Source organism: Mauremys mutica, chromosome 9, assembly GCF_020497125.1.
Source record: "Mauremys mutica isolate MM-2020 ecotype Southern chromosome 9, ASM2049712v1, whole genome shotgun sequence".
NCBI lineage: Eukaryota > Metazoa > Chordata > Testudines > Geoemydidae > Mauremys > Mauremys mutica.
The window spans coordinates 61,893,619-61,917,474 of NC_059080.1; the positions used below are offsets into that span (position 1 = coordinate 61,893,619).

At 43.6% G+C, this 23,856-nt stretch overlaps 1 protein-coding gene across 7 annotated transcripts in view; it reads left to right on the forward strand.

The window, feature by feature from the left end:
* ST6GAL1 (ST6 beta-galactoside alpha-2,6-sialyltransferase 1) overlaps nucleotides 1-23,115 on the forward strand; it is a 102,089-nt gene extending 78,974 nt beyond the window's left edge. For all 7 annotated transcript variants that reach the window (XM_045031286.1, XM_045031284.1, XM_045031283.1 and 4 more), the window contains 3 exons: nucleotides 6,413-6,514; nucleotides 10,163-10,337; nucleotides 20,451-23,115. In XM_045031286.1, the coding sequence (XP_044887221.1) occupies nucleotides 6,413-6,514; nucleotides 10,163-10,337; nucleotides 20,451-20,692 (519 nt within the window). In that variant the 3' untranslated portion in view covers nucleotides 20,693-23,115. The remainder of the gene's footprint in view (nucleotides 1-6,412; nucleotides 6,515-10,162; nucleotides 10,338-20,450) is intronic.
* Nucleotides 23,116-23,856: the final 741 nt, after the last annotated feature.

The following is a 23,856-nucleotide window of genomic DNA, read 5'->3' on the forward strand; positions in this document are numbered from 1 at the left end:
TATCAGCAGGAGAAAAAAAAAATTGTAGTGATAATCAGGATGGCCCATTTCAAACAGTTGACAAGAAGGTGTGAGTAACAATAGAGGGAAAATTAGCATGGGGAAATAGTTTTTAGTTTGTGTAAAGACCCATCCACTCCCAGTCTTTATTCAAGCCTAATTTAATGGTGTCTTGTTTGCAAATTAATGGCTGAACTTTGTGACTTGGTCCTCACCCACAACTATTTCACATGTGGGGACAATTTATACCTTCAAGTCAGTGGCACTGCTATGGGTACCCGCATGGCCCCACAGTATACTAACATTTTTATGGCAGACTAGAACAATGCTTCCTCAGCTCTCGTCCCCTAACGCCCCTACTCTACTTGTGCTACATTGATGACATCTTCATCATCTGGACCCATGGAAAAGAAGCCCTTGAGGAATTCCACCATGATTTCAACAATTTCCATCCCACCATCAACCTCAGTCTGGACCAGTCCACACAAGAGATCCACTTCCTGGATACTACACTGCTAGTAAGTGATTGTCACATAAACACCACCCTATACCAGAAACCTACTGACCGCTATTCTTACTACATGCCTCCAGCTTTCATCCAGACCACATCACATGATCCATTCTCTACAGCCAAGCTCTAAGATACAACCGCATTTGCTCCAATCCCTCAGATGGAGACAAACACCTACAACATCTCTATCAAGTGTTCCTAAAACTACAATACCCACCTGGTGAAGTGAAGAAACAGATTGACAGAGCCAGAAGAGTACTCAGAAGTCATCTACTACAGGACAGGCCCAACAAAGAACGTAACAGAACGCCACTAGCCATCACCTTCAACCCTCAACTAAAACTTCTTCAGTGCATCATCAAGGATCTACAACCTATCCTGAAGGACGATCCCTCACTCTCACAGATCTTGGGAGACAAGCCAGTCCTCGCCTACAGACAGCCCCCCAACCTGAAGCAAATCCTCACCAGCAACCAAGCACAACACAACAAAAACACTAATCGAGGAATTTATCCTTGCAACAAAGCCCATTGCCAACTCTGTCCACATATCTATTCAAGGGACACCATCATAGGACCTAATCACATCAGCCACACCATCAAGGGCTCATTCATCTGCAACCAGACAGTCTCTATGCAAAAGAATAAATGGACACAAATCAGATGTCAAGAATTGTAACATTCAAAAACCAGTCGGAGAACACTTCAACCTCCCTGGACACTCAGTTACAGACCTAAAAGTCACAATTCTTCAACAAAAACAACTTCAAAAACAGACTCCAACAAGAAACTGTAGAACTGAAATAAATTTGCAAACTGGACACTATTAAATTAGGCTTGAATAAAGACTGGGAGTGGATGGATCATTACACAAACTATGCTATTTTCCCCCTACTGTTACTCACACCTTCTTGTCAACTGTTTGAAATGGACCATCCTGATTATCACTTCAAAAGTTTTTTTTTCTCCTGCTGATAGTAGCCCACCTTAATTGATTAGTCTCGTTAGGGTTGGTATGGCAACCCCCATTTTTTCATGTTTTCGGTATGTATCTTCCTACTGTATTTTCCACTACATGCATCTGATGAAGTGGGTTTTAGCCCATGAAAGCATATGCCCAAATACATTTGTTAGTCTCTAAGGTGCCACAAAAACTACTTGTTCTTTTTGCTGATACAGAGTAACGCGGCTACCACTTTGAAACATATTAACTTTTGGCTTTGCATTCGTTGTATGTACACACAATGTTTGCCAAGGCTGTGCTTAGAGTAACAGCTCAGTTGGGCTTTGTCATGTACATTTCCTTGATGAGAGTACAGTATATTCAAAATTCTTTGCATTCTCTAGGCTTCCTAGAATTCAAAAGGATTAGATTTGTTTAAATATGTGAAATCCCTAATCAAGTTGAGATTAGAGGATATTAATAAGCAACTAAACAAGGCTCTTGTTTCCATTACAACTATGTCACCTTGGTTCTCCCTTATTAAAAAGACTCATGGATATCTAGAAAGTTTGTCTAATAACAAGTTAAGGAGGGCCTTAACAGCTCTCAGTTTTCAGTCTATGCAGACATCTTAAATCAGAAGGCTGATATACTGGCACTGAGAAACGTAACCACCTCTGTCCATGCAACACTGGGCAGGCGGAAGGCCTACCCTATTATTTATTATACTGTAATTTGTATTGCCCCTGAAGGTCAGAATGGCTTTCCATGCTTTTTTTGTCCTGGATGCCTTTTTCTACAATCTGTCAGAGAACAGAATATTTATTAGGGACTAACAGTATATCTGTGATCCGAGTGGTTGCCCTATTTGCATGGCCAGCAGCTAAAATCAGGAAAAGACAAATGGCATGGTGATTATATGTTTTAATTGATTTATGTTCTTTTAAATTTGTACTTATATGTATTGTAATATTTTAAAATCCTGGATTTACTTTTAAGTTTTATTGTAATATGTTTTGGTTTTGGTGCATTGGCTTACGGCTAAGTTGCTATTAATAAATTTGACTTGACAACAGACAACAAGAAATTACAATGGGCAGACAAGGGGAGTACAATTAAATAGTGAGAGAGTGGTGAAATAAGCAATGGTCACAGCACCCCAGCTATCCATCCAGTAAATGTTTTGAAGCCATCACTACTTAGCTGGGTTAATCAGGAAGAGCTTATTACAATCTAGTGAAAGGGGTACGGGTTGAAACCACCCAAATAGGACAAAAAACACAGTTTCATACTCCAGAACAGGCCAGTTCACTACCTGCTCACCTCTTCATTCTGTCTCCTTGCTCTATGGGATTGAAGTTCAGTTATCTGCTCTCAGAGAATGAAGGCTTGTCTACACTGGTACCTTACAGCCCTGCAACTTTCTCGCTCAGGGGTGTGAAAAAACACCCCCCTGAGTGCAGCAAGTTTCAGCACTGTAAAGCGCCAGTGTAGACAGTGTTCCAGCGCTGAGAGCTACGCACCTCATAGAGGTTGTTTCTTTAGGGCTCCTAGCGCTCTGCCGGGACCACACAAGCCATGTTAAAGCACTGCTGCAGCAGCACTTTAGCGTTGCCAGTGTAGACTAGCCCTGAGTCTTCCGGGTTGCTGCTTTGGAATAAGAGTTGACTTTTTTCAAAGAAGTACAGAGGGTTTAGCTACATGTATTCTATTAAAATTCATGGGTAAATCCTCTGTACTGCCTTGGAAATTGCAACCAAATTCTCTAATCCATGTTTGTTCCTCTTCCTTTACATTAATTTTTGTTGCTCATAAATCTTATCTATCTTCCTCATCAGAATTCTCCTCTCCCATGATTTGTGTTATCTTGCTGCCTGCTGCGTCCCAGTGGTCTCTGCTTCCTGACTAGTGGATGCAACATAAATTAAGAATTGGACTTTGTCCCTTTGTAAACTGATCTTCCCATAGCAGACATGTTTAGCAATCTAGAGGCAATCTATGTCCTTACTCGTCTGTGTGTAATTGTGTTACTGGGTCAATAGTATGTTCTCCACTTTGGAAGCTATCTCCTGGGGCCACGTATCCAGTGCCAGCCTAGCTATGATATGCAAACAGTGCCAGTGAAAACATTTGTCCTGCTACTGCGACTATATATATATAATTATGCAGCTGTAGTTATGTCAATACAACTCCCCATGTGGGCACGTGTTCTGGGATAATAAGTGTTAAAAGGAAGGGAAGATGGATGATGGAGAAGTAGAGAGGAAGACAATGACACAACAAAGTAGGAGGTAGGAGGCTGGGGTAGGTAAAGGGATACCATTCTTAGGGTACACATCCGCAAATGTGGTCTAAAAGGCTGTAATCAAACGAGTTAATTAATCCAAAAGAGATTACATAGAATCTATACCTTGCTAATTCACCTTGCTAATTCACCATATAACTTGCTAGTACATTTATCATCTATGTCATAGATGATAAATGTACTAGCAAGTTATATGGTGAATTAGCAAGGTAATCAGGAAACAATGAAATCAGCTAGGTAAGAACAGAACAAATAGGCAATAATCAATGCCTTAGGCAATTAATTAGGAGCAAAACAGCTGGGCAAGACAAGTAAGTGTGGTAGCAATTAAATGACAGTTGAGTGGAAAGAATCAATCAATTGATTAAGCAGAACAGATAGGCACTAAAGGCACTAAGTGGTGAGATCAGTTAGCTCCATTGATTAAATGTGGAACCTAGAACTGTCAGTCAACAAATTAACGTCATGCAGAGCAAACAATAGCAGGGTGTGAATGAGGTTGCAGGAAGTTATCAGATTGGTTTCAGAAGTAGGGGGCAGTGACCACTGCAGTAGAAGTTTGGTGCCTATGTCTTTGCATCCAGTTGTTCCTGGTACCTGTCCTGCTTAAAAACAGGGGCAGGAAAGATGGCAACAGCCTTACAGTTCTGATCTTGAAAAGGGCCTCTCACATTTGCTACATCTCTGTGAGTTCATGCTGCTGGGTGAGTCTAGAGAGAGGCCTGTGACTGCTCGATTCAAACTCTTCCCTTCCTTTCTGAAGAACTCTGCTTCCCTCTCTGAACCCGGGTCTACACTCCAAAATTACTTTGGTATAACTACGTGTTTCAGGGGTGTGAATAATCCACCCCCCTGACCAACGTAGTTATATCGACCTATGTGCCAGCGTAGATAGTGCTATGTTGGTGGGAGAGCTTTTCCCGCTGACATAGTCACTGCCTTTCGGGGAGGTGGAGTTATTAAGCCAATGGGAGAACTCTCTCCCTTCAGTTTAGACCCTTAGACACTTCATGACCCTGCGTCAAGGACCATGAGTCTTGCACCTCCTTCCTACACCTACCGACACTTGGAAGCTTTCCTGAAATGCTCTTCTCAGCCCACCTTCTCCTCTGCCCAGGATTGAGCTAAAAAGGACCCATTTTGTTTTGTAAAATATCTGGCAAGAATCCCCTCTCCCTCAGTTCTGCTGTGTCCCTCCTCCTCTTCCTGCCTTCACCCCACTCTGACACCACAGTCACTGCCACTCTCGGCCACTCTTCCTCGCTCTCTCCCTGCAATCCTGTCCTCTCCAAATGCTTTTAGCTCCCACAACCCTGGGAGTTAAAAACTTAAATCCTGTCATTTGCACTTGCAAAGGATTGTGTGCACCAAGCTTCACTTTCAAACTCGGCGGCCACATTTTTAAAAGTGACTAAAATGTTTTAAATGTCATCGGCTGAAGAAGCTATGCAGTACACATGGCAAGACTCGGGGCCTCAAACCTAATTTCCTCTCTCTCTTTTTAAATTAAGAACATAGCCCAGCAAACTCTTTTTCAGTTATAGAATAATAAGCATCTGGAATGGCCAGGCAGACATGGTTGTGATGTACTGGTAATGGGGACAGCCAGAATAGCGATGGGATGCTAGCGATGGCTGGGTGGTGGGGGGGAAATAGCATATTTAAAAAGATGAATCAACTCATTCTGAAATAGCTCCTGTTTGGCTTGGATTTCTGAGGGGCTGTCTGGCATAATCAGGGTTTTATGACTGCCCTCTTCCTAACCAGATGTTAACAAGCAGCGTCTGTTTGAATTGTGCTCATGAATAAAAGGACAAGCCCCTGTTTGTCTCATTCAACTCTGTTTCTCCTGTAAACAGTGCTCCAAAGTGGACTTCCCCAAGTTCAACTCTCACCTGCCCTGTGGCAGTTGTTGGATCACTAAAAGGATAAAGCTGCCCCCAGCTGATTTTTGTCACTGTAACTTAGCACCAGTAGCTGTTCGGGGAAATTGACACTTGGAACATTATTCTGAGTGTAACTCTGTGGGTTTGTATTTAGCGTGATTGTGAAGTGTGGATTGTTAAAACTTGGCCTATGCATGCTTTTTTTTTTTTTTTTAAAGAAATGTGATCTGAGCAGCCTGTTGCCCTATCCATATGTTTTTCCTTTTTGGCACTGTCTCTATAATTGCTACAGAGTTGGAGAAATGCATGTAGAATTGGATGTCTCAGTTATCACTACTACTCTTCTCCCGACTAATTTGAGTGACTGTAATTATAGTGGCTGAAGTCTACATGCACTCCAAGCCGCTGTGTGTTGCCTATATCCTCTCCTTTCTGCATAAAGTCAAGTAGAAAGGGAGATTTGATATGCATAGAAATGCAGCCACTGCTCCTTTGACACTCCACTACATCCTGACCTGCTGGAGGCAGGAGTAGCAGCAAAATTAAAAGGCCAGGGCATGGTTGCTAGCTCACACAAGGAAATAAATTTTCTATAGCATGTATAATCCAAGGATAATGAAGCACTTTTTGACCTTCAACCAATCCTACCACTTTGTCCTTAGTAGTCGATGGGTATAACCATGCTTAGTAATACTTTACTGCCTGACCTTCCACAGATTGATACATATTCTGCTGTGTTAGAAATCATCTTTCCTTTTCTCATTCAAGCTTGTAACTGTCGAAGAACAGAAGTTCCTTACAGATACATTGTACAATACTGGAATCTTAATTGTCTGGGATCCAGCACCTTATCATGCCGAAATTCATGAGGTAAGTGAAGAATAGTGTAGTAAATGAGATTTACAGGGTAGCTATGACCTCATTTCTTGCCATACATACATGAATGTTGAGGGTCATTCCTTTTAAAGTTGTTGTTCATTCCTCTGGCGTGCAGGATGTAGCAGTGTATGTGTTCGCAAGTGCCTTTTGCCATCCCTGCATGAGATCAGCTCCTGTGATTTTTGTCACAGCAAAGTTCATGACATGTCCCCATGTGATGTTGTGACCCTGTGTGCTAGGTTGTAATGCCCAGAGTGGGGAGCCGGGCCCAGCCCCACAGGTCAAGAGCAGCTGCTGCATGGAAAGCGCAGAGTGGGCTCACTGTCCATTTCTCTCCTCTCCGCCCCTGCCCCCGAGATCCCTGGCTTGCCCCCTTTCCATGACACAACATTTCCATGGCAAAATCATAGCCCTGCTGATAGGAAATGTGTGTCTTTTCCAGACAAAGGTGAAGGGCCCTGAGTTGTCTATCTTTTATTGCCACAGTAAGTTTCCCATTGGCTGATCTCACATCAGGGTGACCACTACTGTATATAACATTCTCAAACTTGCCGTAGAGTGATAGTCTGCATTGTCTCAAGAATCCAAAAGTTAGGCTGAACAGTCTGACCACAGTGGCCATTTTGGTTTTGAGAGCACCAGTCTGTCATAAGGTATATTTCAATGGTTTATAATTGATAAAAAAGCTCTATTAAAAGGCCAGCAAATTCCTTTTCTCATGTCAGCTAGATTTCTGTAGGTATTGGATTCATAAACTGGAGTTAATTGTGTAGTAACTGCAGAGTAGCTGTACAATAGCTCCATTAATAGTCATCACATCTCCCTCTCTTAGTAATTGGGTAGATCACTCATGTTGGCAGTATATTCAGAACTTTATTGCGGAACGGTATCCTGTGGTGACCCCCTCATCCAATCAGAAGTCAGAAGCTTTGAACCATCTCCTCCCTTTAAATTATAAGAAAATAAAATCAAGGGATGTTCTTCTCACTTTGCGATGTGTTTATTGATCATGCAGTCTGTATAGTCGGAAATGAGAGAGCTTGTTCCATTTTAAAAATAATTAAAAATACCTCTCAGCATTTGCACTGAAGAAGAATTTCAATATCTGAGGTATTGCAGTATCCTCTGATTTGGCCTCATTGTTCTCCCTTTTCTGTCATGTCTCCTTATTCTGGATTTGCACTGGGATATCTCAGTTGAAGTCAATAGTTACATCATTGTACAAAACAATAACTTACCTTGACAGTTTCAATAATAAGTTAATATTCTGTCAATATGCTATTTTATGGAGCTTCAGCATAATATCCCAGGGCCAGAAAGCACAGGATCATCACTCAAGCGGCACAATAACAAAGCTAAGGATTATACTACATCAAACAATCTCAGCAAGCAAAGCATGCAAAATGATAAACAGTAACAGCTTCAAAAGGCAGTCCAGTGTAATTAGCATACAGAAGACATGTGACTCTGAAACAACTGTCCCCCCTCTACAGGAGCAGGGCCTACAACCCTGGATTGAAAGTCATCTTTCAGAAAGAGAGGCCTGCTGCTCCAGTGGTAGGGTGCTAGCCTGGGAGGCCCAGGTTCAATTCCCTGCTCTGCCATAGACTACCTGGAACACATCTCTTAGGTCCTGATCGTAAATCCCATTTTTAGGCTCCACTACCATCCACAAAACTCCTGCCAAATCCTGTAGGTACCTAAACTTGATGCCTTCGCTTTCAGTATAAAAGTTCCCTCCAGAATAAGTTTCTGCCTCCAAGTATGCCCACTTCCACCCAACTCTAGGTGTCTGGACACCTATCCCCATCCTAAGCCCCAGAGCGGTCCACGAACCAGAAGGAGATAGGTGAGTAAATGCCTATCTCGTGTGCGGAGCCCGATGCAGGAAGTGTGACCAGAGGTAAGCTACCAGATTGATTCCCATTCACAATTGTTTTTAACTTTTAGAAAGCCAAGGATTATAAAAACACTTCCATGCATTCCTCACTTTGAATGGGTACAGATACGACTGAATAAGGAGTCCCTGAAGTGTTCCTAAACCCCATTTTGCAGCATTGTGCTAGTGCATCAGAATCTAAGTGAAGTCATTTGGAAATTAGCTATAAACAAATGTTTATAAACTGGTTTATTGTTAAAGCCGAGAGCAATGTAGAAGGGAAACAAACCTCAAACAGTGAAAAGTTAAATCAATTATTAAAATTTGTGCAGCATCAGTAACCCATGGTGCTATTTGTAACACACAAGAGTTATATCTCTAAAGGGTTGCTGATCCTTTGGAGTGCACGTCTGCTACAGTCCTCAGCTCTACTGTCTCTCCTTAGTTTTTAGGTCACACCCTGACTTCCTAGATCAGAGACATTGCTTATAAAATGTCATCTGAATGTCCAAGCCTTTGTCTAGTCCTACGCCCCCAACGAAGCAAGGGTATGTATGTAGCATGCTTAAGAGCCTCTACAGAGCTAGGCTGGTACTTATTGACTAGTAAAACCTCCTCTCTTCTAAATGGTCCGAGAGTTTAAGGAACATGAGCCCTCCTTCAGTATTTTTACTGAAGTAAGGTAGTGAGAGGAAAGCTTATAAATTTGTAAGCTCACAAATACACACAATTACAGTTCACTGCACATACTGTACATTATCATCTTCTGGTGCAATGTTGTGACAAAGATGCTTGTGTGCCAGCCTTGGAATATGACCTTTTGTTCTCTGAGATGAATATAACAATTGAGAATAGTATAAAAATGACTCACTGCACATAAGGTTGTCCTTTCAATGTCTTTCTAGGCCACGTGAACAGACCTGCCAGCTGGGTATTCTAGAAGGAGACAGGGTGATATCTCCTAAAATGTTTGGGAATGGAAAGGAGAAGAAATTGGATCTTTTACAGATTTTATTGCTAGTGGGCTGCTCACTTTCATGTAGCAAAATCTTCTCCCTGAATCTCCCAATTTAAATATCAAGCAGACATTAAAAACCTGATCCAGAGTCCATTGAAGTCCTTGGGGTTCTTTCCACTGACGTCAGTGAATTTTGGATCAGACCCTAAATGCAAATAAAAATGGAGTAGTTGGTAAGACACTTTTGTGAACTGGATCACTGACACACCCGCCACTGACATGTGGAAGATCTTAATGCATTAGAGATGAGAAACTTAGAAGGATAGAACTGCATAATAGTCTACTGAAAAGTGAGATGGTTCCTTGTCAGTCTTCAGTATAAGGGTGTCTTATAATAGAGACTGCAAGAAGGTGTGGGAGGGGAGGGAATATGCCATTTCCCTGCATTGCTTTGTGAATTGCAATACAGCCTGGTGTGATACGCATGTCAAATTACATTCCACTTGTAAAGAAATTTCTTTCACAGCATCTTTAAAGTTACATAGTGGATATTTTTGTAGACCTTTGTGTTCTGTTGTGGGTGCCATGGGCTCACCCGTCTGGTGCATGATAGCTCTTCGATCAGCACCTTGCCCTCTGAATTAGAATGCAGGTGGAATTTCAAAGGGCAACCTGTTACATGAAAGATAAGTTACTGCATCCCACAGCAGTGCAGAACAATAATAGATTCCTTAGGTGTTTTGTGAGAGATCTTGTCCTTGAGGCGAGGGAAAAAGGATCTGACTTGCTAATTCTGTTTTAGTGGTACAGAAAACCAGACTACAGTTTCTTTGTAAACTACAAGGCGTATCGGAGTAGACATCGGGAACAGCCCTTTTATATCCTGAACCCAAAAATGCAGTGGCAGCTCTGGGATATTCTGCAGGAGAACTCGCTGGAGGAAATTCAGCCCAATCCACCTTCTTCTGGAATGCTTGGTAATGTACCCGCCCAGTAAATATTTGGCTTTATTAGTTTTGGATGGGGCTCTTCGGTTTATTGAAGAGCTGATAATGGTCGTGCTTTCTGTTTATCAGATTCAGAGCAGCCCTTTGGAGATTCCTAATAATGTTCAACTTCTGTAAAATGCAATGTTTCCCATCTCAAAACAGCAGCTTAATTATGTTAGAAAACAGCATTTCCCAGCAGCAGCTCTCAAACTGTTCTGTGTAGCACTGTGTAGCACTGACTCCAGAAATAGCTATACTCAGATTAAACACAGATGCAGGCTGGAACATTAGGTTCAACAATGTCAATTGTCAATAAAAGCTGCAATCACCTTTTACTGGTCACCAGCATTTCTAGCCAATAGAAAAAGAGCAACTCATATCTGGTCTGATCTGAAGCACAGTGAAGGCTTCCACTGCTATTCCTTTTCATTGCTTTTTTATTTTAATAAGCGAATAAATTTATCAGCTCTCTATTGCAGTCAACAAATAGTTTTATTTTCAAATTGATGAGCCATTACCTATTATGGGAAAAGCACAGTTCAAAAAGAAAGATTTGATAAGGGGAAAAAGTGGTCAGAACTCAGTTATAACTGTAAAAATGGTAAATAATTCCCCCTCAGCCAGCCTTATCCCTCATTCTAAAGCCCTTTTGTTTCATCACCTTGTGCTGATCTCAAAACATTAGTGAAGAGGCCCATTTCCCTCCCAGACAGAAATTCAATTGTGGCCAGGTTTTCTCTTCTTCACAACCTTATTTAATCAGCAACAAAATGAAAAGGAACCAACTGCTAAGGAGCGATTTATAAGAAAACCACTTACAGTGGAGTTGTCGTCTTGTTTGCTTTGTTGGTGGCAAAATTGTTCTGCGTTGGTTACCATCCTGCTGCTTGCAAGAGGGCACTCATACTGTAAGATATCTTCCCCCCCACACCGCCTTCCAAGCTATTAAATCATTGCTGGCTCATGTTCAGCACTAATGTGTAATGGGGGAGACAGCTGATTTTAGAAGGAAATCACAATGCAAATGATTATTAATTAGAGCAAGGGATTGAGAAGGCAGGACTCCTGCACAGCTCAGTCTCTTGACCTTTTTTATGCCTCCGTTTCCCCATTTGTAATATGAGTATAATTTGTCTCCCAGTGATGACAGAGAGTGAGACACAAGCTTTTGAGCTTACACAGAGCTCTTCTTCAGGTGACCTCTACAGAAGAGCTCTGTGTAGCTTGAAAACTCGTCTCTTTCACCAATTGAAGTTGGTTCAATAAAAGATATTCTTCCCATGTGTGGAATAGACCTAGGGACCAGCATAGCCGCTATGGCCCTCCTGGCCAAGCCCTATGCACAGTGATCCTCATAACCATTCTGGCTGTGATCTGACCTACTAAGGCCACGCCATGGGTACGCATGCATGCCGCGTGCCTGAGTCTGGAGTTTCTTCAAAGCAGTGTCCGTTGACCCACACATACGCAGTAACACTCCTCATGCACCTGACTGAGGGTATAAGAGGCAGTGCAGCTTGACACCTCTCCAGTTTCTTCTTACTGTCCCATGGTCTGAGTCAGAATCATGTCCTCTTTAAAATTTATTTGTAAATAGTTTATATCTTAGCTTAGGAACTCTAGTTAGTATAAAATAGAATACACACCCTCTCCAGTCAGGGGAAATCGTCCTCGATCCCCGGACTATGCCCAGGGTCCCGGGTTTCAAGAAGCAAGGAAAAAGAAGGAGCCGCTGGTTCCAACAGTATTCATCATAGGTACCATCTCATCTATCCAAAGACTGGCTACATCAGATGAACTGGGCGCTTTAGGAGTTTCTATGGGAACTGCTCGGACCCCAGGCTGTGTGGAGACCTTTGTAACGTCAGAAGATGTATTCCTCCCCTACCTGCAGACTCCACTCCTTTTGGGCCCTGCCCTCCTGAAAGATGTCCTTATCCTGGAGGAGGAATCATTATCATTGTCTCAAGAGAAGTCCCATCTCTATCCATCACACAGGAGTGCCCCGGTACTGATGGAATCAGAGGAGTCGGAGGAGATAGCTGCACCAAATCTCTGCGAAGGCACAGGGGCCCTAACAGACAGCCGAGACACTATTATCTGTCAGGTTTTGACCCTCCAAGGGACACTTAATATTGATTCCTCGGGGGTCCACCGTGAGCAGTGGATCTTTCCTTATTGCAGGTGCCCGGACCCCTCTCAGGAGTCATACCACTCCTCCTCCTCTTGTCAGCTGGTTCCATACGTGTATGAGGAGGAAGAACCAGCACCGGTTCCAATGGGGGCCTCATCATCCTCTCCGGACACCACTGTCACTCCTTCATTGCCGTCTCCACTGGATGACCACCAGCAATACCAGGAGTTGTTGCACAGGGTCACTAATGATCTACAAATTCCTCTAGAGGAGGTCCAGGACCCTCAGAATCAACTACTGGACATTTTACAACCACAGAGACCGACGAGGGTGGCTCTTCCAAACTAATCAGGACATATTAGAACCAGCCAGAGAGGTTTAGCACACACAGCATCTTGTGCCCCTATTGCCAAAAAGAAAGATACTATTTTGTGCTGGCCAAGGATGCTGACTTCTTGTTTTCTCATCCTGCCCATAACTTGTTGGTGGTACAGGTGACTACAGAGAGAGCTCAGCCACGCTACCAAAAATCTACCTTGGCCCATAAAGGCTCAAAGAGAGTGGACCTCCTGGGTAGGAAGGTTTTCTCCTCTGCAGTCCTCCAGTTTTGTATAGTTGATTACCAAGCTTTATTAGCAAAATACAATTTTAATACCTACACCAGACCTACAGAATGTAAAGACAAACTCCTCATGGAAGACTGAGCCCAGTTCCAGTCCTTTCTGGATGAGGGGAGGCTGGTAGCAAAGGTGGCTCTCTCGGCTGCGGTAGATCTTTGGCCTCAGGACCGGTCCTGCAAAAGGGACTCATAGCTCCAGTCATCAGGCTTCCCTAGAGAGGTCCAAAATGCTATCCAAGACCTTTGACAAGTCCAACCTTTTTAATGAAAAGACAGATGAGTCTCTACACTCTCTAAAGGACTTGAGATCCACCCTGTGATTTACACACCAGCCCCCAGGAGGAAATGCCAGGAATAGCCCTTTTTACCACGACTATCCCCTTTACATACCCCATACTACCAGCATCCACCTGAATCTTTCTCATAAGTGACAAAGGATTCAGAGGTCTCATTTCTCAGCTCCCTTCACTGCTGCACCCTCCATGTATTCCCAACCACAGGCCGAAGGCCATTTTTGATGTGCATGTCAACACTCGCACATAGGATACTCCATAGAGTTTCTTTCCCTCACAAAACACATGCCTGACCCCCCGTTTGGGGACCCGTCTCATCAATCCTTGTTACACCAGGGACTGATAGAGAGATCCCAAGGGAGTACCAAGGGAGAAGGTTCTACTCCTCATATTTTCTAACCCTCAGAAAAGACATGGACCTTTGGCAATGCTACATCTTTATCCAAAAGCTGAAATTCAGGATGATTACACTGGCATCTATAAACCTCTCTTCAGGAGTGAGTGTGGTTTGCGGCTCTCAATGTAAAGGAAGCACGGTTCCACATGGACATTCAGCCATCACACAGGAGATTTCTGCATTTCATGATTGACCAAGAGTACTACCAGTTCTGCGTCCTTCTTTGTGGACTCACAGCAGCTCCAAATATGTTCACAAAAGTTTTCACCATGGTAGCAGCCCACATGAGTCATCAGGCATATATGGTATTTCCATACCTGGATGATTGGTTTTTGGTAGGCCAATATCACCAAGAAGTTATATCAGCAACAGAGTTTCGTCTGTGCCTTCTTGCCACCATAGGTGTTTGCATAAACAAAGATAAGTTCTTTTTGTCACCCACCAGGACAATACATTTTATAGGAGCAGGGCTGGATTCAATCTCTGCGAGAGCTTTCCTGCCTGCAGATAGATTTTACGCGATGAGTAACCTGATATCTTGCATCACTTGCAAACCTCGAACTATGGTTATTCCTTTGCTTATTCCTCCTTTCCCAAGATGATACAGAACACTGTTGAAGATCTCCCCATCGATGGGGACAAGCTCCTCGCCTCTATGACCAATGAGGTCCTCCATTCCATGAAGGACTCATCTGCCACACTCTGATCTCTAGGCACCGAAACACCTGTCACAAAAAAGAGACAATATAGGTATCAGCCATATCAGTGACCACGCTATCATACCTTTGTGCATCATCAACCTTTAAGACAATATTATACGCAGCAACAACAATGCCATAGACCCAGAACCCAATGATGTCGCCCTCACAAACAATGGTGACCCACCCTCCTAACTCAAATAACAAATTTGAAGTCTTGGTCGAGGGTATAGAAAGCCTCGCACCCTCTCCAGCGCCAACTCCAACCATCCATTTCTTTGGACATCATCTACATCCGTTCCTTGCCAATTGGGAAGCCATCACTATGGACATATGGGTCCTGGAAATCATCAGATCGGGTTATGCCATCCCCTTCCTCTCTTACCTCCCACGCACCCTCCCGCCCCATCCCTCTTCAGGGACCCCTCTCACGAACATTTGCTCCATCAGGAGGTACAACACATCATGCAACTAGGAGCGATAGAGGAAGTACCGCCTCAACACAAAGGGAAAGGGTTTTATTTCCACTACTTCTTGACAGAAAAGAAAAACAGCAGATGTCACCCTATCCTCGATCTCTGACGTTTAAACAAGTTTGTCAAGAAACAGAAATTCTAGATGGTTACTCTCCCAATGATAATTCCGACACTGGAGCATGGATATTAGTTTAAACCCTTGACCTTGAAGATGCATATTTCCATTTCACTATCCACCTTGCCTATCGACATTTCCTCAGATTTGCCGTGGGAGTGCAACACTATCAATACAGAGTCCTCCCATTTGGCCTCTCCACTGTACATGGTCTTCTCAGAAAAAAAAGGGGTCCAAATTTTTCCTTACCTGGATGATTGTCTCCTCAAGTCTCCCATTCACTTGGAAGCGATCTGCACAACTTTTATAACCCTCCACTGTTTCCGCACTCTGGAAATAAACAAAAACAAATCTACTTTACAACCTACCCAACAAATTGACTTCATCGGCCCCCACCTTGATTCCACCAGTGGTCTTTCCTCTCTTCCCCAGGACAGATTCCACACAATGGGCACCCTTATTACCCAGATACGTGCCAGCCCACAGACTACAGTCCGAGATTCCCTGCAGCTCTTAGGACACAGGGCCACTTGCACATTTGTGGTCACAAATGCTCACCTATACATGCGATGCCTTCAGGTATACAAACCGAATACACACAGGCTAAACAAATGACTAACTGTGCCCCCAGAAGCCAAGGACTCGCTTCTGTGGTGGACCTCTCCCATCAACCTCTGAACTGGGGTTCCCTTCCAACAAGAGCCCCCTTCAATGATCATCATTACAGATGCATCCCTCACAGGATGAGGAGCACACATGGGCCCTCTCACCACTCAGGGCCTCCAGTCCTCTATGGAAACCAAGCTTCACATAAATTTGCTAGAGCTCAGGGCCGTATGCAATGCCTGCCTCCATTTCCTTCCCATTATCCAAAACTGCCGAATTCGGATCATGACCGACAACATCGCATGCATATTTTATGTCAACAGACAGGGGGAGCCCGATCCCACTCCCTCTGCACAGAGGCAGTAAAACTATGGAACTGGTGCCTTCAACACAATATCCATATCTCCACCTAATACCTGCCAGGTTCTCAGAACACCATGACCGACAACATCGTGTGCATATTTTATGTCAACAGACGGGGGGAGCCCAATCCCACTCCCTCTGCACAGAGGCAGTAAAACTATGGAACTGGTGCCTTCAACACAATATCCATATCTCCACCTCATACCTGCCAGGTTCTCAGAACACCACCGCAAACGAGCTCAGTCGATCCTTCCCCATACAGCATGAATGGGAACTCAACAACACCATTCTATCCAACATTTTCCAGAAGTGGGGTTATCTCCAACTGGATCTATTTGTCACAGCAATAAACAAAAAATGCCCGACATTCTGCTCCAGAGCAGACCTGGGGAAACACTCCTGAGGAGATGCCTTCATGCTCCCATGGATGGAACTCTCATGTATGTGTTCCCACCAATACCTTTCTTGAACAGAGTAACACAGAAGATAAGAACAGACAGATCCAACATCATTCTAATAGCCCCAGCGTGGCCCAGACAACCGTGGTATCCCTGTCTCAATCGGATGTCGGTCAAGCCACCGATTCCCCTTCCCCTGCTCAGCAACCTCCTATCAAAACGCCAGGGACAGCTATTTCACCCCAACGCACAATGTCTCCACCTGAGGGCTTGGCTAAACAATGGTTCTCTAATGAGGAGTTAACCTGTTCGGACCAAGTGCGGACAGTCTTACTACAGAGCAGAACACATACCACGCCACACTACTTACCTGCATAAATGGAAACGGGTCACATCTTGGTGCACAAACAAACAGACCTCTCCAGTTTCTGTCTCTCTCCCAGTGATACTAGATTACCTGCTACACTTTAAAACATCTGGTCTCTCCATGAGCTCACTCAAGGTCCACCACATTTCACCATAAGATTGACAATGCTACAGTCTTTGCCCATGCAATCACCAAAAGGTTCCTGAATGGTATCTAGACTTTATATCCAGACGTAAAACCGCCCACTACACCCTGAGACCTATACCTAGTCCTCAAAGCCCTGATGGACAAACCCTGTGAGCCAGTGGCTACCTGCTCCCTCCCTCCACCTATCCATGAAGACCACCTTCCTGATTGCAATCACATCTGCCAGACGAGTAGGAGAAATGGGAGCGCTTATGGCAGACCCTCCGTATACCACGTTCTTCTACAATAAGGTCACACTCCGCACACATCCAAAGTTGCTACCTAAGATAAACTCTTCCTTTCACCTCAACGAGCCTATACACCTACCAACATTTTTCCCAAAACCTCACGCTAATGCTTTTGAAGCACCAATGCACACTCTTGATGTATGCAAGGCACTGTCCTTTTGCCCGGATAGAACAAAACCATTTAGAAAAAACCCCAAACTTTTTGTGTCTGCTACTCAGCGATCACAGGGAAAGGCTATCTCTACACAGAGACTCTCCAAATGGATTGCTGACTGCATACATCTTTGTTACCAACTGAGGCAAATACACCCTCCTACATCAATTAGGACACACTCTACTAGAGCTGTCTCCACCTCCACTGCCTTGCTTCGTAATGTCCCACTTTCTGATATATGCAAGGCAGCTACCTGGGCATCGAACCTTACCTTCGCCAGTCATTATGCTCTCATGCACACTGCAACATCCGACATCAAGATGGGTAGAGCTGTTGTGTCAACAGCCCTCTTACCTGATCTGAAGTCCCAACCATCCTAAGGGATACTGCTTTTCAGTCACCTGGAGTGGAGCACCCACAGGGACATCTCTCGAACAAGAAGAGGACGTTACTCACCAAGTGCAGTAACTGATGTTCTTCGATATGAGTGTCCCTGTGGGTGCGTCACTATCTGCCCTCCTCCCCTCTACTTTGGAATCTGGAACACATTCCATTGTAGAGAAGGAACTGAGGAGTCCTGGCCGTGCACATGCTATTCAAACACTGATAGCTCGTGAGGCATGCACAGCACATGCATGGCCTGTAGAGGTACTGCTGTAGAAATCTCTGATCGAAGGCACTGGGATGCCCCTTGACCTGGAGTGGAGCACCCACAGGGACACTCATCTCGAAGAATGTCTGTTACTGCACAGGGTGAGTAACCTCCTCTTCTTCCCAAAACCCCACGCTTCTTCTGAGAAAAGAGACCTCACTCCCTTAACGTCAGGCTCATCCTGGCATTCTACCTGCAGATAACCAAACCCATTAGATAATCTCCTAGATTCTTTGTTCTTGTAGCAGAAAGGTCACAGGGACAAGCTATATCATTACAGAGGATTTCTAAGTGAGTTTCAAGATGCATCTCAGAACACTCCAAAACATCGAAGCTCCCCCATCCTGAGCATATCACCGCTCACTTCATGTGGACACAAGCTGACTCCCCGACATCCTTATTGGACATTCCACTACAGGACATCTACAGGGTGCCAACTTGGAGTTCCGTTCATACTTTGACATTAAACTATTCTCTAACTCAAGCAGCAATGGTGGATGCAGGAACGGCAGTACTACAAAACCCTCTGCTGCCAGTTTCCTAGTACCATCTTCTGGTCTGAATGCTGCTAGACAGTCACCCAGATATGGAATACACATAGGGACCAGCACTCGAAGAAGAAATGAAGATTACTTGCTGTAATTGGAGGTTCTTTGAAATGTGTGGTCCCTATCTGTATTTCACTACCCGCCTTCCATCCTCTCTGCTTTGGATCTCGTTGGATTGCAGTAAGAAGAGGAACTGGAATGGCGTTGATCCACACTGCCTCTTATATGCTTGGTCAGGAGCATGAAGAGAGCTACTGCACATGTGCGGGTCAATGGAGACTGCTTTGAACAATTCCTGGACTCAGGCACATGTGTGCCTGCGTACCCATGTGTGGAATACAGATAGGGACCACACATCTCAAAGGACCTCCAGTTGCAGTAAGTAACCTCTACTTACCTCTCCCACCTTGTTTCTCTAATATCCTGTGACCAACACAGCTACAACTACGTTGTATACCCCAGTGATGATATAAGCTTAAATTCTTCAGTATGCTCTGGGAACCTTTGGAAGGCCCCATGTAACTGGAAATAGTTACTTATGGTAAAGTCTGATCAAAATATTTTTTTTAAAAAACGGGGAATACAATTTGACAAAGTAGTCACAAAATTAGAAAGAATTAGTTGTGTAGCATTAATAGATTCCCTAGTCATCCTTCCAGATGTCACAAATATATTCAGATCTGAAACTCAGCATAATTCAGTGGGATGCTAGAAAATAAATATTGATCCAGATTCCCTGGTATGCCCTGGGTGCTTTGCAATGCTTTAGCAATGTAGAGCAGCCTGTAAACCTGGATTAATTGTTACTTCTCTAACAGTTGCTTTGCACAGAACATACCATGGAATCTGGCTGATCATCATTATTAACTGCATTCTAGAATTGCTTGTATACTTCACATAAGACACATGAGGGCAACACTGTTCCATCTAGGGAAATTGCTTTGCACTTGAACAGTAGCATACTGTGCAGCCATGTTGAACTGCAAAACAGGCCCTCTCTAGACTTGTGATTTTTACTGGCTGTGCATTCATTAGGTGAGGTGTTGCACTCCTCCCACACAACACAAAACCCTCCCCTAGACTTGAGACTGGCAAGTTTGGCCAAGTTAAATAGGAGGGAGGACCAAAGCCTGAGCCTGCCCCAGTCCGACTTCCCCAGGTGAGGGGGGCAAAGCCCCAGCCTCGCTGTAACCTGAGCCCCACCACCGATGGCCGAAGCTGAAGCCCTCAGGCTTTAGCTTCAACCATGGGTGGTTGGGCTCTGGTTTTGGCTTCAGCCCCAGGCCCCAGCAAGTCTAAACCAGCCCTAGTGACTCCATTAAAACAGGGTTGTGACCCACTTTGGGGTCCTGACCCACAGTTTGAGAACCGCTGATATAGTGCATGCTTGGCTACTCAGCAAGTTTTCACCCACTATCAAGAAGTAGTAGCATTTTTAATGCTGATCTTACAGCTCATGGCATATTGCTGTCACACAGTATCTTCATGAGGCTTTAATGGGGCATATTGTGCTGTGTTTAACAGGATGCAGATGCCAGTCACAGCATCTGTGATTTTGGAGGTGTAACCAATTTGTATGTGAATGAGCGAGTGGCTCAGCAATTGTGCAGACTTCAAGGAGCTTCAGAAAATAGCCTCCTCCAGTCATAGCCTTTTCTCCCTCTCCATATGGTCTGAACGTTACAAAGACCACTTCTTGCAGGGAAACCCCACCACCTCCCATCTTGGGAGACAGAAGGAGATATTTTGCTTAAACCTCCTGCCTCACATTTAAGCAAGAAGATGTTTTGTTTCATAACCTGTTTGCCCCCAGGTTGACTAACTGGTTCTCACTCTCCCCCTGCCAGGCATTGTGATCATGATGACCCTCTGTGATGAAGTGAATGTTTATGAATTCCTCCCTTCCAAACGACGGACAGACATCTGCCACTATTACCAGAGATACCACGACCGCGCCTGCACCATGGGTGCTTACCACCCACTGCTGTTTGAGAAAAACTTGGTGAAGCACATTAACCAAGGCCAAAATGAGTTAATTTACACCCATGGGAAAGTGACTTTGCCTGGTTTCAGAAACATGCACTGTTAGCAACTCAACTTCTACTGTGCATAGATACTTCTGTTGATTTTCAAGGCACTTTTAGAAGGATATTGTTGAGATTCTTAGGCCTAAACATTGATGTGCCCTGACAGTTCTTCCATAATGCACCCCTTACATTAAGGATTCCTGTGATGCAACTTCTCTGATCTGTACAATAGCAGAAAGCATTACACATCCTCCACAATTATCCAATATCTACTGTGTGAACTTCCAGTCAAATTAGTGGGTCTGAGGGGCTGAGTACCTTCAGCTGCAGTTGGCCACCTGAGTTGTTTTCTATGCAGTGTAAACCAACATATTGCTGGCGTCACTCCGCTGAACTCAGTGGAATTATGCCAGCAGAAAATATAGCCCATTTTAAAAAAGAATGGCTAAAAATAATCCCATAGTTCTGGAATCTTTACAGGCAGGCCTACGATTATGGACCCACTGTGAAGGTTGTAGTTCTACAAGTTAAAATCTATTATTTGAATTATAGTCCTAACGACCTCAAGAAACAGTCCTTTATATTCTGGAATTGTGATGGCGATTCTGCCAAATCAAGGAGGAATTGTTCAGTGTCGATTTGTTTTGGAATTTTTACCTTTGTAAAAATTATGATGTTTCAGTGAATTGCTAAATTGAATTTAAATGTCTGGTGATCACTCAGTCCTGTTTGTTCAATGTAGCATCCTGTTAGGGACATAGGATATTTTAATTCCAAATCATTTTAGGGAAGACTTTTGAAAGGCATAAATGGCAGTTTGCAATGGTAATGGGGGTTGGTGCCTAGTTGCCATTTGGACCCTGTGGAAGTCTCCCCATTAGTAATTTAGGACAATAATGCTACATAGTCACAGGCAACTAAATAAGCCATGGGGCTACTAGCCAGCCACAGACCAGATCTAGGTTTCATCAGCTATCTAAGTTGACCTCTGTTAGCTATTCCTGACATTTAGATAGTCTCTCACACACACATACACCCTTTCCAAGTGCACAGAGAATGAGCACATTACGCTATCTCTTGAAATAGCAGCTGAGAAGGGGGAGTTGCACTCTGCTCTTCAAGCCAGTGCAAAAGGGAGGTGGGCAGAGCTTTGACTCCTTCCTGCCGCCTTGATGTGATTTTGTCCCCAGAGTTCATGAAAGGAGTAGTCTTTTTGACTTCCCCCAATCATAGTTTTTCTTTGGTCTGCGCAGAGGGACACCTTGGTTTGTCTCCGTTCCCTCAGTTCACCTATTCCAGATCCACTATCCCTTTTCTCATGGTTCAGATTCATAGGATCTTTGCTTCCAAGCTGAAGCCACTGGGTCACACTCTTCTGTTTTGTACACTGGTGTAACCCTACTCAGGTCTGTGGCATTGTGCCAGTGTAACCATGGCTGGAACACCTGATAGGATGTACAAATGCTCAACAATTAATGTGCTGTTTCGTGATCCTACCTATATATATGACAAAGTTGATATTATTTAACTTTCCGTCAGTAATGTCATATATCTGGTTTTGAGTGATATGGGTTTTAATGATTTTAGGTGCAGGAAGTAGATGCTAATTTTGCTGTCCATAATATGCATCCCTGTGGTAGGAAAACAGTTGCACAGCAACAGACTTTGTCCCCATTGTGAAGAATTCTGCCTTCTGTTAAACTTGTATGTCCCACTGGATTCATGGGAGAGCTTGGCCACCATTGATCTGAATCTACAGAGGAACCCTTTCATCCCATATGAAGACCAGTTGACTTTAGTAGGGCTCTGTGCAGATCCAGTTGTGAGATCAGGGCTTAACCAAATAAAGTACTAGTGAGAAAATTCGCATCATGGTACTTGTAAAATGAGAATTCCTACTGCTTTTAATCAAACCTTGTGCACATCATAGAATATCAGGGTTGGAAGGGACCTCAGGAGATTATCTAGTCCAACCCCCTGCTCAAAGCAGGACCAATCCCTAGATAGATTTTTGCCCCAGATCCCTAAATGGCCCCCTCGAGGATTAAACTCACCGCCCTGGGTTTAGTAGGCTAATGCTCAAACCACTGAGCTTGTGAAGACATTGGCTCAGATTCTGATCTCCTCAAACCAGTGTAAATCTACAGAGGCTACAGTGGCTTTACACCAATGTACATGAGATCAGAATCTGGTCCACCATTTAAATAATGTTTTTTTTAATTTCCATACAGTTCTGCGAAGGCTGTGTCTGGGTAGTAGTGAGATCCAATCTGTAACTTATTACCAATTTCCATTGTTGTACAGAATGAAACCATCAAGCTATTTTCATTAATTATGTATCAGTATTTTAAATTTTAAGTGGAAGTACCAAACTCAGCATTTTTTTTAAATTTTCTGAACACTGATCTTTTAAAATAGTTTGAAATAATGCTCACGAATCCAAAGAAGATATACAATTTGTAATAAAGTTTGTCTTTTTTTTAAAGAGGTAGTCTCTGTATCATTCTTAAATTAAACTAACATCAGGATATTAAATGTAGTTTAATTTCTCTCCCCTCCTTTTCCTCCCTTCCATTTATGGGCTTGCAAAAGCTTGAGAGAAAGAATAATTCAGGAGAGACACAGCAATATCCTCTCACCACTCTACTGTATTACTCACTTATAGAAATCAAAAGATGTATTGGGATGCTGCAAATAATGTGACAGTTCAGCCCACCAAGTGGCATCTTCAGTGAACTGGAGAAGGAATTTGAATCATGGTTATTACACGATATTTGCACGACAAGGATTTTTTGGGACACTACATAAAAACTTCAGCACACACAGGACTCAGTTTTATCCTTGCGCCAGCTCCACCCCAACCAAGATGTCAACATAATATCAAAACAAGACAACACCACTAAGGTAAAGACACAGCACAACCTGTTGGTGGAGGTGCTGCCTGCACTGATCATTACAATGCCTTTGCACTCCATTCTTATACTGGAACTTGTATGGAAGGGATTACCTGTAACATGGTGGCTTTTAAAAAAATAAATATGGGCAAATGTTTACCAATTCCATGGCCACTGAAGTCCTTATTTCAGAATCTGGTTGAATTAATCTTTCAGATCAGATAACTCCATTCCACTCCCATCTTTCTTGCTGACATCCCTGTCTGTCTATTAGAAAGTCTGCTGGAACTATGAGAGGTGCACAAGTAGTGTCCACAAAACTACACTCCATT